The sequence below is a fragment of the Hypanus sabinus genome, chromosome 10, assembly GCF_030144855.1.
Source record: "Hypanus sabinus isolate sHypSab1 chromosome 10, sHypSab1.hap1, whole genome shotgun sequence".
NCBI lineage: Eukaryota > Metazoa > Chordata > Chondrichthyes > Myliobatiformes > Dasyatidae > Hypanus > Hypanus sabinus.
The window spans coordinates 124884806-124901703 of record NC_082715.1 but is presented as its reverse complement, the minus strand read 5'-3'; the positions used below and the strand labels follow the sequence as shown (position 1 = coordinate 124901703).

Sequence of the window (16898 nt, the reverse complement as noted above, 5' to 3'; positions counted from 1 at the left end):
AGTAGTTCAGCACTTCTTGCTCATTTCCTTCAAGTCTCCCTGCAGGACTACTTGCACCTTCAATCTCTGAACCTTCATTAATGTCCAAGTACATCATATTCTCATATATTATTCCTTCATGTACAAGGAGGAAATCTGGCCCACTGAATCTTCAGAGAAATCCAAGCAAACCCCCATTTGCTGCCTCTCTCATGCCCAGCAACTCCAATCTGACTTTTCCTACTATCTACCCCATATACTAGGGGTAATTATACTGTCACCAATTTACCACAGTGCCTGGGGAAAATCCAAGGAGCCATGAACAAGATCTGCAAACTCCACAACCCTGAGGAGTAAACCTGGATCACTGGAGGTGGGCAAGTAGCACCATCCACTGTGGTACTGCGACCTTTGACCCACGTCATCAACATCACTGCCAAACAGGGTTTGCAACCTGGGGTTAATGGACCCTTATTTAGTGGAATTCGTCCGTGGAATTAAAAAAGGTTGGGGACCCCTGCTGTGGAAGTGAACTGCACGATATTTTTTCTCCTTGATAAAAGGTATTGAATTACAACATTCAGATGAAACAGAACTTCAATGAACGGTCAAACAGCAGCAAGGAGACAGCGTGATATCCAGTAACAGGCGATAAATACATTTATCCTATACTTAATTGGAAGAATCGCCGCTTCTCAATACAATGCCTGATGTTTCCACTTAAGCACTTGGCACTCATGCACATGGTTATCAACCTGCTACACCGTTTTTCACATCTAAAGGCCTCACAGCGTGAACCTCAGCAGGAAATCCAGATCTGAGCTGGTCAGCTAAACCTTAAGCAGAAAAGGGCTCAGTAAAGTTCTTTGTGACCCAATTAAGCCAAAGCTCCTCATCTGAACCAGTAGTCAAAGACCTTGAAGATCTGCAAGTGCTTCTGATATTAAGGACAATCCAGAGGCTGGAGTTTTGCAACAGCTGTGGAATTTAACTTCAGTTAATAAACAGGAGTGGGAAAAAAAAAATCAACTGTTTTCAATAATGGGTTGCCGTAAAACCCTGTATAGTTCTCCAATGTCCTTCACCAGAGAAAGCATGGCACCTTCACTTGATCTGGCTTACATGGCACCATAGACCCAACCCAATTTGCTGATGCACAGCACCTTCCCACGGGCAATTTAGGGTGAGGAATAATAGCCTACCAACAGAATGATATTAAAAAAAGCTACAAAAATTGTTTTATTTTTAATGATTAAATATTAATGCATTGCAGAATAAAATTAAAATATGAAATATAATTGCAAAAAATTAACATACTTAAACAGATTAAACAAAAATTGTCAATGACCTTTGAACGTATGGGCTCATGGTTCCTATGGCGGGTACGACAGCAAGGAAATTTCCCCATGACAGGCACTGGGAAATGGGAACAGGTGTGCATTCTGTTTCCGGAATCTGAGGCAAAGTCCAACTCTCAGTCAGAAATTCTTCATGAACCCGTGCAGAAGCTTGTGACCTCAGCATGTCTCTCAGCGAGTCCAGGACACTCACAACTACACAACTGAAAGATCCTCAGGAGTGTCTGCTTTTCTGCAGGTATCTGAAGCCTTTAAGATCAGTTCATCCTCCCTGGTCCCCACACATCCAGAGTTATACAATCAATGCAGGGCCAGGACAGGTAACATGCATGTAATTGTTGAATGTGAAATCATTATTACCTTGATCAATTTTACAACTTTGCTTCAGGTTTTTCACCAGTAAAGGGTAATCTCGCCAGTAGAAATCCATGTAGGCATTCAGTTTCAAATCTCTGATGGAGAAAATCAGCCAACATTTAAATGTACTCTGCAGCATCTCTTCTGTAAAGAGGGCAGTGTTACTTTAACGCAGTGGTTCAAAGAACTTAAACAGCTGTCACGGCTTAAAGTTTTCTGTGTTTATGAAGTTTTTTTCTTCCAAGGTCCAAATGGCTTTATAATATTTAACAGATTTTGGGGGGAAAAATCAAGATATCACATCCTTATTCTTGGACAGAATTTACACTGATGTTCATAATGATAATTAAAAGTTTGCTTGGAAGAGCAATTTAGTATAAACCTGAAGTTGTGTCTTCTGCAGCCCTACTTAAAAATATCTCAATTTCGCCAACCAGATCACATCCAGGCTAATGTTAAAGCTTTAATTTCAAGTCATATTATGTCAGAAATTGGACAATATCAAAGCAAAATGAAGGAAGACACGAAGCTGCAGAAATATGTTTTTTTTGGGAAGACTGATGAAAATATTGTGGAAGGGCACAGTAACGAATGAGGAAGTGTTGTGAAAAGCCGGAATAAGAAGAGAGCTGACATCAATCAGGAAACAGCAGCTGGAATTTCTGGAAAACGCACCGAGGAAAGAAAAGCTTGAACATCTCGCAGTGACGGAAAAAACTGATGGAAGAAAAATGTTGCGGGCAACAGCATTTGATATTCATAAGCTACATCAAGGGACGAACAGGCAGAAGCTCTGAAGAGGTCATCAGAACTTCTCGGATTAAAGATAAATGGAAGACCATGATCACCCACATCATACGACAAAGTACGTAATGATGATGATCAGTGAGAGAAATAAAAAGCAGAAGTGTGAAAATTGTACTGATACAACTGATAATTTATTTCAAAGGACCAAACTATGACTGACCAACTGGGGGATTTCACTAGTGTATATTCTTGTTGAGTCATAGGCATGGGTAGTAAAGGCAAGAAACTACAGCATTTATTCTGAAACCCAATATTGGTCAAAGTGAAGAGACAAAGAGATATTGAATATATAAATTCACTTTATTCACAAACTGTCTTTTCTTGTAAACAATTAACATTTGACTGAGGAAATGTGCACATCAACACACAACAGCTGGATAAGATATTGACCAATTACATTGCCAACATTTACAGGAATTAAAAGTCAAAGAGGTTCAAATGCTGAAAATCTGAATCAAACACAAAAAAGGCTGGAAACGCTCAAAAGGTCAGTCAGCATCTGTAAAAGACAGAAGCAGGGTCAATGTTTCAAGTCAAAGAGTCTCTCTCTTTACACAGATGCTGCCTGGCCTGCTGAGTGTTTACAGCAGTTTTTGCCTTTATTTATAGCACATACTTTGGAGCCAGTAAAAAAGGGAGACCCAAAAATATTCCAAGTTCTGGGAACACTTGGTTATGTTGACTGGACTGGTCCACTAAGCTCATATGGTTGCAGCTTTAACCCAAGCTTAAAAAAGTAAGTTCACAGTCCCATCGCAGACTGGAGGGAGTTCCGCACAGTTAAAGGAACACATCACTCCGATGGAACACTAACCCATCTGTTTCATCTACCTGAATTTAAACTACCAACACTGACAAGGAGTAGCCCTCCATGCTATTTTTGGTGTGTTGTGCAAACAGCTGCTCTGCATAATATAGATGCATAGATAACACTTCTGAAACTTTTTTGTTAAAAGGTTTTTAAACAGTTTTCAGAGTAAAAGGCTATTCAGTGGTCTTAGAGAATTATGAAAGTTTGGGAAAGGCTTGAGGAAGTTAGGAATTTAAGACTGGAATAGTCATAACAAGGTGTATTTGGTTCACACCTTACTGTGGTAACACATCAAAATGTGTCATAGGAGAAAACTAGACTCCGTGCCAGAATTTTGGATCATTGATCCAAGAAGCATGAATATGAATGGCAGTTGGAAAATTTAAATATGAATAATTAAATGAAATCTGGAAATTTAGAATACAAACTATTCTTAGTAATGGCAAATACAGCACCACTATATGGTTATTAAAAACTCAGCAGGTTCATTATTGTTCTCCAGTGAAGGAAATCTGCTGTCTTTAGCTGGTCTGGCCAGTATGTAAAGTCTGAGCCACCAATCTGGCTAACTCTTAAATGCCTTCTCATTTAAGGGGGCAATGACATCCTGTTAAGGAAGTTCAGGAGAAACTAAAATGTCTTCAGAAGTCAGGGTTTGAACAAAAATAGAGAAAATGTGCATGGGAGGTTCAGAGCTGAATAAAGACCTGTCAGTCTGAGAGCTAAGGAAATTGATGAGTGCAGGAAGTGCAATGGCAATCTAGTGATTACCAAAAGAGGGAATAAGAGGAGGTTACACAAGTAACGAAAAGCTACTCTATCTGTGGATTGGCCATGTTTTGTAAAAGACTTCCCTGTTCCATGACCAAGTCAATGAGAGGTGAAAGATGAGGAAAAGGGCCTGAGGGGCAACTGCTTCACGTAGAGGATGGTGTGCATATGGAAGGAGCTGGCAAAGAAAGTGGTTGAGGCTGGCATAGTAATTTTTAACAGACATTCGGATGTGCATGGATCCAAGGGGTTGAGAGGGATATGGGTCAAACACGGGAAAAAGGGACAAGTTTGGTGAATGACATGGATGAAGTGGGCAGAAGGGCCCGTTTCCATGCTGAAGTACTCACTGACACTACAGAAACAGCAGAGCAGAGAGGATTTTAAAGCAACTGAGAGTGTACAGGTTCTAACTAGTGATTGCTAATTTTACAAAAGGTTGCAGGAAGGCTTTTATTCAAAGATAACAGATTGCTGCAATGTAGAACTTTAGGATATTTCCAGTGACTGAACAAAGATGGATCAAATTAGCCTTCCACGATTTTAAATATTTTGTAACCATTGTTACATAATATTCCAACATAAAAAGCCCATCCCGTGCAGGACACGTGGGGAGTTTTGATTCAGTTGCAGTTCATCCGGTGTCAAGAATGAGCTCAGGTGACAAACTTAAGACAAACATTAATGTACAAAGTTCTTACGGGCTTGACAGCGTATATGCACAGCTGATGTATTCCTTGCCTGGGTTTACAACAATGAAAATTGACAAAAAAAGAAGTCTCATAAATAGTGCTGCATGGACTAGATGGGCTGTATTTTCTATGACTTCTATGACTCTAAAGACTGGTTGTTCACCACAGACTGGAGCAAAATTCTTCACCCAGGATGCCTTCAACACCTCTATTTGAGGCACGGAGATTTACTCACTGAATTCATTCCAGAGATTGATGGATATTTAAGGACTCAAAGGGTATGTGCTTAGTACAGTAAAGTTGCTGAGGTATTATGGAGTGACAAGAGACGGCAGATGCTGGAATACGGAACAGGCAATCTGCTGGAGGAACTCAGCAGATTGAGCAGCATTGGTGGAGCAGGTGTTGTCAACATTATGGACTGAGGTGTTGGATCAGCCTTATATCGTAATGTATGGCTGCCTAGGAACGAGGGGTTAAATGGACACCCTCTGCTGTTATGCACTTGCAACTCATTTTGGTACAAATGAGGCTCCCTGTGAGCTCGAGGGCAGTCTCTCCCTGCACCAGTGTCAAAGTACAGACAGAGTAAAGGGTAAACAGGAGCCTCCTTTAAAGGGGATGGTTTGTTACCTTGCCAGCTGGTGCAGGAGCACGACAAGTGAACGTGCTCCCTCCCGCATCAGATTGTCCAGCTTCAGTTCCTCGTAAATCAGGTGCAGCACAAACAGAATGGCAGGAATGTGGCCAAAAAGAAGAGTCGTTGAATCTAGACCAAGATTGGGAAATGTCTCTTCCTTGGGATGCAACACCATCAGGGGTTCGAGATGAAGAGCTCCAGCCAAAAGGTGAGACTCAAAATTCCGATGATAGTCACTTGCTAGGAGGTACTCCCAATCCTGAAATGAAGACGTTCATGTGTAAATCACAAGGATCGGCAAGTTTCATACCCCGAGAGTACAAATGAGGAAACAATTCCGCCCAAACCCTGTTCTAACAAGAGATAACAGCTCAAATGCTCACTTGAATAAATCTTGTATCACAGAGAGGTAAAGTATGGAGAAAGACCCTTCGGCCCACTGAATCCATGCTGACCATCAAGCAACCATTTACAATAATCTTACGTGCTCTCCACATTCTCAGCAACTCTTCCCAGATTCCACCACTCACTCACACACTCCGACAACTTACAGTGGGCAAGTAACCTACCAGTCCGCCAGTTTGGTGTTCCGTGGTTGCCCTCCACTACGTGACCCAGTGGTCTTTGAACACGAGTTAAATGGAATGTGTATAGGTGGCTACGTGCTCATGTATACAGGCCTGCATCTGAGCTGGGTGTCGTGTGTGTGTGCATCCACTTTATGGATGAGCATCGAGGTTCAGGCAGTGAGACCTAGTTTCTAATCACACTGGGGCCCCATATCTCCGGAATGAATCCCATGTAGCAATGAACACCCTCTTTTAAAGATGTCACACACAGGGGTGACTCCTACTCTGCAATGAAGCTTCAGACACTGACAGGCAATCCCATTGTAACAGACCTGATTCTCGCCCTTATGTTGTAGCTCAGGGCCTCATGGCACCTTGACGTTAACGTTGCACCAATGAGCGAAACATTACAGCAAGTGATGATCAGCTCAAGAAACAGGGTGGCTGGTATAGCTTCTGGAAGGGGACAAACTGTTAAAGGAACACTAAGGAATCAGCATCACCATTGAGAATGAGGTAGTCCAGTGTCTCAGCAACTCCACCCGTGCTTCATTCAATCAGGGACCCAACAAGTATGTCTTCCGTGTACGTGCCCAGACTATGCAAGTTTTAGTTGAGATCACTGAGAATGTCTAAACCAGGGGTTCCCAACATTTATTATGTCATGGACCAACAGCACTAAGCAAAGGGTCCATAGGCCCCTGGTTAGGAACCCCTTCTCTAGACCAATTTGGAAAAACCCAGATCCACATTGTAAACAGCACTGATTCTCCTGGATGACATGATTGCTTTGTTGGGAAGGGATATAGCTCCCAAAGTAAGGAAGATCAATGAGGAAGAAGCATAGGAAACCAACTCCAAAAGGGTCCTTCTAATTGCAAAATGCTGAGAATACAGCTCTGTTATTGTGAGCACCATGTGTTGGCCACGTTAGACACACGATATCGTGTTCTTCCAAACTCACAACTAGAAGGACAAGGCCTGGAGAAGCCTGTGGACATCACTACTGGAAGCTTCCCTCAAAACCTGACAGCATTCTGACCTGGAAATATATCATCGTTCCTTCATCGCTATTGGGTCAAAATTCTGGAACTTGCTCCCCAATAGTGTTGCGGATATACAGTACTTACACCTCAAAGAATGTAGTGATTTAAGAAGATCTCCTCAAGGCCAGCAGGGCACAGGCAATTAAATGTTGGCTCAGCCTGCAAAGCCCACAGCCTTTGAATGAATGAAGAAAAAGGCAACATATTGTCTAATTGCTGGCATGTTCTTGTTTATAATTGTGAAAGCGTGGGACCACATGGATGTTCACATCAACCTGCTGTGGTCATGGTAGTCGCTGATGGTTGCTGGATATACCTCTGCCTAATGTGCTGCATTATCACCATTATTTGACCACACAACATCAGCATCAATTGGAGCAAGAGCTTTAATGCTGAAACCTTCAAGAACCCCACAGAAGCAGCCTGCTTTGGACAATACCTCACAGGTACCTGCCAACTGCCAGCCTCCAAATTGTGTGCACAGTTTATGGGCTGTCTTGAAATTGTTCACCAAAACATGTGAGGGGATGGTTGTGACACTTGAAACCCACAAGAGCAGCACCAGACTGACCTCCGACAATAACAGGTTATGGTGAAACCTTGAAAAGTGCACAGCTTCCAAAATTCTGGGCTTCACCTCTTGGTGAAAAGAAATATCAATAATGAATTTCATGACCACCTTCACCAAGCCAGCAGCATTTGGTCAACTCAAAAAAGAGTATTTGGAGATCAAGACCCTGGACCTAAAATGTAGGTCATAGTTCACATTGCTCCCTCTTGTGCTTCCTAGATCTGGAGAGCCTACAGCAAGCATCTCAAGGCAACAGAAAAATACCAAAACCGCATTTACAAGATCTCACAAATTCACTGGAGGTCTAAGTGAACCAATGTTTGTGTTCTCTCCAAGGCCAACAACCCCTGCACTGATGCTCCAGTCACTCATGGTTACCTACAAGGGCAGACCATTTTATTGACATTGTCTGACACTAGACTCCTGAAGCACTCAATTCAGAGTACTGTTGTAAGAGGAGATTACCAGGTGACAGAGAAAAAGATTCAAGGATGTACTCAAAGCTTTCATGAAATGCCACATCTCCACTGATTTTAGGGAACTTCTGGCCAATGACTACGCAAAATGAAGATAATTAATTATAGAGCTTTTACATGCAGATGATGTACTGAAAGTGCTTCACAATGGGATAATAGTACAAACATGAAAATAAAAGACAAAAAGATGTTAGTTAAATGCAAGGTTAAATAAATGGGTTTTGAGCTGGTGTTTAAAAATGTCAACTGAGTCTGCATCCCTTCTAGTTTTAGGTATTGAATTCCACAGTTTAGGAGCGTAGATCAAAAGAACTGACCTGCCAATTATCTTTTGAGGGAGATTGTTTAAATTTAACAGACCCTTGGAAGATGACCTGAGAGCTTGAGCAGATATGAAAACGATTCTGTGATTTACTCTGGTCCCAGATCATCAAGAGTTTTAAAAATAAGTAAGAGAATTTCAAATACAATCCTAAAAAAACCAGGAAGCCAATACAGAGTAGCTAGCACGGGAGTGATACGTTCCCTCATCCTGGTTTGGTTAAAAGTCTACTAGTGCCATTCTGAATGAGTTGAAGTTTGTCAATAAATTACTTTGTTAGGTTAGAATAAAGTACATTGCAGTAATCTAGTCTATTCGATATAAAGACGTGAATTAATTTTTCAGCATCATTCTGTGACAGAAACAAATGTATCTTTGCAATATTTCTGAAGAGCAGAAATGCTGCTCTGGTCACTTTCTTTATATTGGATTTAAAATTCAAAACTGAATCGAGGATAACAGGCAGACTAGTCGATTCTGGTTTTACATGGTGAGCCAAGTTTCCAAGTTTATTTCTTTTGGCTTTGGGACCAACCAGAAGCATTTCAGTTTTATCTTCATTTAGTTTGAGGAAGTTATTGCTCATCCATTTGTCTGGATAAGCAAGCTATCTTAGCTTGAGGCAATAAATCAGGAGCATCTTGGAGCATTTGGGATGGGGTTGAGAAGCTTGAGGCAATCCGTCAGGAGTACATAGGGAGCTACAGGAGCTCACACCCTCACAAACTATCCACCTACCCACCTCATCAGCCTGCTGACTCAATAGCCACCTCAGAATCCACAAAACCAGAGCAAGTCCACCCGAACTCTGAGGGGCCTGAGAACTACGTGGTTCATGAGGGGCTGCACATGACAAGGTGAACGGAACAGAAGGATGAGAACTGAAAGCAGAATGAGCACTAACAATGCCAAGAGTGATCCAACTAGGAAATGGATTTTGAAAAATATATGGTAGTGCAAAGTGTTTTAGAATACATATTACTTGATGCAATTATGGCTAAATGAGCATTAAGTAGGCTAAGCTATTGGGTTTCACCTTTATTTATCTCAGTCACGACTTGCTCCTGGAAGGTAGTTTTTATGGCCTAGTCCAGAGGTCGGCAACCCGTGGCTCTGGAGCCGCAAGTGACTCTTTCATCTCTGTGCTGCGGCTCCCTGTGGCTTTGGAAAATAAATGATGAGTATTTAATTAATATGTTAGTTTTGTTAGTTTTTGAAATGTAATTCTAAATTTGAAAATTATGGTGATCTTGTACAATCTAAATAAAACGTTGTGGTGACCCATTTTCTGGCACATCCGAACCGGCTCACAATTAGCCAGTGTTCTGGCTAAGGGAGATAGCCTACAGGGGTTTGTGAGTACGTGTCTTTTGGAGCATCCGCGCCCACGGGGGGTGCGGGTTGAGGGAGGCTTAAAAGCAAGGCTGTTTATAAAGTTATCTTTGACTGCAGTTTACCGACTCCACGTCGTTATTTTAGCGCTGCGTGTAGCACATTGCTACAACATGTTTTTTATCGCTATTAATATACGTCACCACTGACAATGCCTGACACCCGCCACTCCCCTAAGCATCGATCCATCCCTACTGAATACGACTGCATTGGCAGGTGTGAGTCAACCTGATCTTGAGATGGAACTGGCCAACATAGCCGACAAAGACATATGGGTGTCCAAGTTTAGACGCTTGACAGCAGACCTTGAAGATGTTGCCCGTCAGAAGGCCGTTCTTGCTCAGAATCACAAATGGAGTGATATTGAAAACCTCCCCGAACCAGACAAACTTGTGTTCGAAACATGGAATGCTATCCGCAACATTTATGTAAACATTAAAAAGTATGCGCTTAGAGTCCTGTCGATCTTTGGATCCACATATGTATGTGAGCAGGTGTTCTCCAACATGAAGTTATTAAAAACAAACATGGCGCACGCCTCACAGATGACAGCTTGCGATCCTGTGTAAAGATGAAGGTGACGTCATACAGCCCTGATGTGCAGACGCTCTGCGCTAAGGTCCAGGAGCAGAAATCCCATTAACCAAGTATGATAAATATTTTAATTGCCTATTATTTTACGTATATTCATATTTTTTCATGGTTCAGTGAAATAGTCCTTTTATTTTTCAGGTTGACAGCTGGCTGACGTTATTTTTGGTTTGCTGCTGGCGGACAATTTAAGTTCGGCGTTTTTCATAAATACAAGAAGGACTCAAATAGACATTGAGTATTTTACTTAAAAGTAACTTTCAACCCAACATCTTTTTCTCGGAGTTCAAAATGTTTTTGTTGCATGCAGAAATGTAATTTCGTTTTCTCTGCAGAAGTTCATCGATTTCATAAATGCAGCACATTATAGTTCGTTTATACATAGCACAAAGGCAAAAAAAAGTTGTATGCAGAGTTATTTCATTTTAAATGTCAAATGGGTTTTGTGGCTCCCAGTGTTTTCTTTTCTGTGGGAAACGGGTCCATATGGCTCTTTCAGTGGTAAAGGTTGCCGACCCCTGGCCTAGTCCAACTTTCATTGGCATTCATTTATTACATGAACCTGGCACAAATACTCTTACACTTACACCAGTTATTTCACAAATAACAGGACAAGAAAGACTTTTGCTTCCTGAATACTGTTGTGTGTATTATATGGATTTTGGGCTGTTGATCATGAAAATCACCATGAAATTTCCCTCTCACCCACAGTTTTTTTAAAAATCACCCATGTTTGTTATTTCAATTCATAATTCAAGTCACTGAACTGATGCAACATTAAAGAATGCATTTTTGTTGGTCCACAGATCAAACAAATCATCACTGACAGGCAATTCGAAGAGCTTCTAGTGAGTTTGGAGAAAAATCGCATGGAAGGATTACCAGAATGCTGCTGAATATTTTCAACTACATGCAGCTGGTTGACAACATGCTTCAAGTATACAAATCCATGAAGTGCAACATGTCACTAAAGATGCATTTTCTGCATTCCCATTTAGAATTCCTCCCTTGACACAAATCTTGACGCTGTCAGTGATGAGCACAGTGAAAGGTTTCACCAGGTCATGGAGATATGATATCAGGGCACCTGGAATCCATCAATGCTGGCTAATTATTGTTGAAGACTTCAGCAAGAAGTCTCAGACACTGAGTACAAATGAAAGTTGTCAACAAAACATGTTTTAGCTTAGTTGAGCTATTGTTTCTCCAAATTCCTACGTGATACAAGTAGTCTGAAATTATATTTGTGTTCAGCTTCAAATGGTCTGTCATAAACAAAATTAATTTCTGAGGAAGCAACACTTTCAAAAAAATTTGCTGTCCAGTGTAACCAGACTTATTGTTAATGTGGTAGGGTCTGAGCTCCACAATACTGTGCCCATCCACTACAAACAATTCAGTGCAATGAAACTCTCTCCCTCACTAAAAAAAAACAAATTTCCAGATTGCTTCCTTATTAAATAGTCTGCAGAACAACTTCCTTACCTCATCTGAACCAACTTCTGAAGGTCTGGCTTTTTTGGCAGCGATCACAGGCGACAGCGAGCCTTCTAAATCAAGCTGTGTGAATTAACAGACATTTTATCTGTCACATCTTAGAAAATCACAACAGTTTAAACTAAATTGTGACAGTCATCCATATTCCTAAAACGTGCAGCACTTCGAAATATTTAAAATAATGCACTGCACAAAAATATGTGCCAGAAACATTTTGTGGGCCTGACCATATATGTACATTTGTTCAAAGCCTGTGCAATTGTATATGAAAACCACTTCAGATCAGCTGTTAATATGCAGCCTATTTTATCTCATAAACAATCAAATATTAGATACAGTGGATTTCGGATAATGGGGTCAGTGGTCAATTAAGGTAGCTGCTTATTTGGACAACTCTAAACTAAATTGAGAAAATAGCCAGGATTCCCTTTGATTATATGGGGCAATGTGCTGCTTAACTGGGGTAGGAGACTGTTGCCAGACGCTTTTGAACAGTCATGTGGCCATTAGACACTACATCGCACGGAGACCAAACAGTTTTTAAATGGCGTTTATGTTCAAAAAGTAGTGATTTAGTTGGTCAGAAATAAAGAGCCAGACAATTTAGAACTGTTTTGCTCACTGTGCTTTCAAGCATTTAGGCTTGGAGATGCCAGAAACAGCCAGGAGTGAAAATTAAATGATTTCACTATTTCAACAAGCTAGAAACTATGAAGAACTTGAAGGTATTTACAATCAGCTTGAATGTTATCATTGGCCCCCACCAGATACTCAGCTCTCACCCATGGCTCCAAGCAGCCGTTTGCCTGTGATAGTGGTCACACCCCAGTACTCCGCTTCGACAGGTGGGCTAAACCAGGTGAGGGTAGTCGCAGGTCTCATACGTCAGAGAGATAGGGATATGCCTGCCCTAGCATGCCAAGTCAGCTCCGGGGGACTGGGTAGATGAAATCTATAGTGAGATCCAACAGCCAGGAAGGCAGTTCTACAACGCAGCGTGGAGAGCCAAGGGTATGACAAGGCACAGAAGAAATCATGGTCATCCAATATATTGAAGACCCTGGTTGTGACTGTTACTTGTCCCACTGGATCTGGAATTCTGAGGTTGAGAGAGTGGAACTGTCCCAGCGCAACTTTCCCACACAGGTTTCCTGTCATCGTCTGATTCGGTGGACAACCACCTATTTTCGTTACTCAGTTAAATGGCAGTTTGCATTATTGTACAGCTTTTTAACTAGTTCCATGAAACTTTGGTTAATTGGAGGAGCTGTTTAATTGAGCCAAAATGTACTGATCCCAATGTGTCCCAATTAACCAGAGTTCACTGTATAAACATCACAGGAGAATGAGTAACATACTGTTATGTGTGACTGCTCTCCGGTAGAATTATTCACTTCAACACATTCCCATGTACAGTTGGCCCTCCATATCCACGGGGGATAGGTTCTGGGACCCCCACCCCCATAGATACCAAATTCCATGGATGCTCAAGTCCCTTATATAAAATGGCGTAGAATTTGCATACAACCTACGTACATCCTCCCTTATACTTTAAATCATCTCTAGATAACTTATAATACCCAATACAAAGTAAGTAGTTGTTATACTGTATTGTTTAGGGAATAATGACAAGAAAAAAAATAATGACATGTTCAGTACAGACGCAACCATTGTAGCTCTTCTGGGAACGCTGATGCTGCCTTGGCATCACCCGGTACCGATTCTCCCGTGATCTTTAAGTTCTTGAGGCTCTAGCGCTTTACAGAGCTAGCCAGCCATCCCTTACTAGTCTTAAACTCCTTCCTCTCACTCACAACACAAGAGGTGAACGAACAAGGCTCCAGGTAAACAATCTCAAACAACGAGTAATACTTCCAATCAGCTCTAGATTACGGTACTTCACGCTCCCTCTTGGCCTTTGAAGAATTGCTTTGACCACTTAATTGCTTTTTAAGAGCCATTTTTTCACAGAAACAAAGGGTGCACACAACACAAGTAGCCACCGAACAAGACGTGAGGCAAACAATGCTCAAAGTGCTGGAGAGAGAACTTGAGGGGGTTTTTTTCTCGATCCCGATCCGCGGTTGGTTGAATCCGCAGATGCGGAACCCGCGAATATGGACATCCATATATCTTTTTTTAATTTTTCAAATCATTATTCAAAACACAGCTAAAAACTTCAAAAGATTCTGCTCCCAGTGCTGTTTTGCATGGATCATTTATTGCTTTAACAACCCAAAAGAAACTTTGCCCTGCCAGAGAGCTTATGACCAAATACTTAATAGCTTTTCTTAACTGCCAAGTTGGGTGGAACTACAACTAGAGGCCATAGATTAAGGGTGTAAGGTGAAAAGTTAAAGGGGAACATGAGGGGAAGCTTCACACAGGGGGTCATGAATGTGTGGAACAAGGTGCTATCACAAGTAGTGCATGCAAACTCAATTTCAATGTTAAAGAGAAGTTTGGCAAAAGTACCTGGATGTTAGGGGCATGGAGAACTAAGGCCCCAGTGCAGGTTGATGGAAGTAAGCTGATTACATGGCTTGGCAAGGATTAGATGGGCTGAAGGGCCTGTTTCTGTGCTGTACTTTTCAAGCACTCTACAACAAAGCTATGCTATTCCTCAACTATATTAATTAACGATTGACTCTACGTACTTTCAGCTTTACCCCTCTGAGGTGTGGGCATGTTAACTTTCCTGAGTAACAAGCTGCTACCTACAGTAGCCTATCTTAACACTGCATGGCTGGGCCTCACTTAGACCCTTCTGTACCCTTAGGGAAATTTTTCACTTCTCTACTCCCTTTGATCAAAACAAAAGCACCAACGCGATAGTGCCACTGGTTGGCATAACATGGTTAAACACTCGGTGAGTATTCATGTGCATCTCTCAGAAAACTACCAAACTGTTCCTCCATGGGACCATATGCTGACCACGATTAGCTAGGCAAACAGAGTGGCCGCCCTATGGACAGTAAGATCCAACCAGCAAGCACACCCACCTTCAGACACTCTGCAGACAGTTTGTGCTGGTTCAGGTCAGAAGGTGGACGGAGTGCCTGTGTCAGTCAGCAATGGGGAACCTCCCATAAACTCGCTGGCTTCATGGCCGGCGGATGGCAGCGGAACCTTTGCATTCTCTCATCGGCATGTGTCTCCTCTTCCAGTAACGCAAGCCCCAGGCAGAATTTTCAGTACACCTGGAGCTCAGAGTGCTGAGAGGCCACAGACTATCCAGGAAGAAATAGGGTCCCTGGTTCAATCTATAAGTCGGTGGAGATGCAATGGGAGGAATACAACCATTTCTGAGGAAAATCATTGCCCTCTTCAAGCCATTAACCAGATGGTTGTGTATACAGTGGAATTCTGTTGACAACCCAGGCCATGTCCAATCAAAGGATTTCCTTTCGTCCCATTTTTCCCATGAGTTATCTCATTCCCAATTAGATGTGGCATATCTGACCTGAAATCATAACCACACTTTTCTCTTTCTGTAGAAACAGACTTCTCTCTGAGTATTTCCAGCATTTTCTCATTGCACTTCAGATTTCCAACATCTTATCCATTTCAAACTACAACAAATGCTCGAACTGCTGAAATTTGGCCAGTGATCTGATTTCCAAACATAAGGACAACTCTTTCTGCTGGTGAAAGAAATACCTCCCCATGTCTGAACCTGTGCCCACCTGCCCAGGAGTATCTGCTCAGAGATTAAGTTACTTTTTTACGCCTCCTTTCAGATACCTTGAACAGTCCCTTCTGAAGCCAGGTATGGAGCAACAATGAATCATTTACTTCGGAGGTTCGATATCAGTTAAGCAATTCCTCAAGGCACAGAATGAGCCTACTTCCAAAAAAATTAAAAATTATGTGTATTGGAAATCTGAAATAAAAATACAAAATATATAGCAAACACCCAGAAGGTCAGGCAGTATCATTGGGAAGAGAAACAGAGTTAATACATCAAGTTGGAGACCCATTGTCAAAAGCAGGCATTATTTGCTGATGCAGCAATGATTGTGTATTTAAAAACAGATCCGACCAATTCATGACTGTATACTTTATTATGAATTTGTAAAGGATAATTGGAGATTGTGCAAAATCCACACAGTCAGCACCAGAAATGAGGATTGAACCACGATGACTGGATGTAAGAGGCAGCATCACTGCCTGCTGTGTCACTGTGACACCAGAGTAAAGAAAGTGAAAAAAAGAAAAACGGTCAAATAAAAAATTATGCAGTTTGCTGTAGTTAATTAACCTTTATATTTTGTTTGAAAACATTCACCATAAGTTACTGTTCTGATGCTAATCATCAGAGAAAAATAAAGTCCACACACATATTTACACCATTACATATCAAAGTATTGAAAATGAGACAGGAGCCATAAACTCGCTCTGAGACGGGATATCCTGTTGCTAAAATTGTAAACATGCTTTGTTATATGAACGATACCTTCTTCATGTTCTTTCAGAATAAAGCTATTCATAGAAAATGTTATTTGTTGACTGTGACCTTTATTGTCAAATTTAGGCTATGTTTTAAATATCCCCTCTAAAAGTTCTATTTTGATACAGCAATGGTGTATAGAATTCCGTCCCCAGAGAGATTTAATGCTTTTGTTTCTTAAAACTGAATCCCAAAATGTACTCATTTAATAAATTATTTTGGTTCTAAAACTGGACAAAAATAACTTTATTGCCCTGACGACTGGAAATCTGGCATTTTGTGCGTGTGCATGCACAGGATTGTTGAACAGCATGGAGAATTCCCTGGATAAACTGGAAGCCGGGAAGGTTCACTGCACATTGCGAAAAAAGACTTTGAGTATTGAGTCAAAGAGTGATGGAGAGGTACAGCACAGAAGCAGGACCTTTGGCCCATCTGCCCCGTGCCGAACCATTTAAACTGTTTACTCCTATCGACCTGCACCAGGACCATAGCTCTCCATACCCTTACTATCCATGTACCATGTTGAAATCGAGCTTGCATGCACCGCTTTTGCTGGCAGCATTTTC

At 41.5% G+C, this 16898-nt stretch overlaps 1 protein-coding gene across 1 annotated transcript in view; it reads right to left on the bottom strand.

Annotated features, from left to right (window-relative positions):
• Positions 1–16898, bottom strand: part of anapc1 (anaphase promoting complex subunit 1) — a 235295-nt gene that overhangs the window by 144975 nt on the left and 73422 nt on the right. The window contains exons 18-20 of the mRNA XM_059982885.1: positions 11868–11942; positions 5409–5674; positions 1698–1789 (exon numbers count right to left, since the gene is read on the bottom strand). Of these exons, the coding sequence (XP_059838868.1) occupies positions 1698–1789; positions 5409–5674; positions 11868–11942 (433 nt within the window). The remainder of the gene's footprint in view (positions 1–1697; positions 1790–5408; positions 5675–11867; positions 11943–16898) is intronic.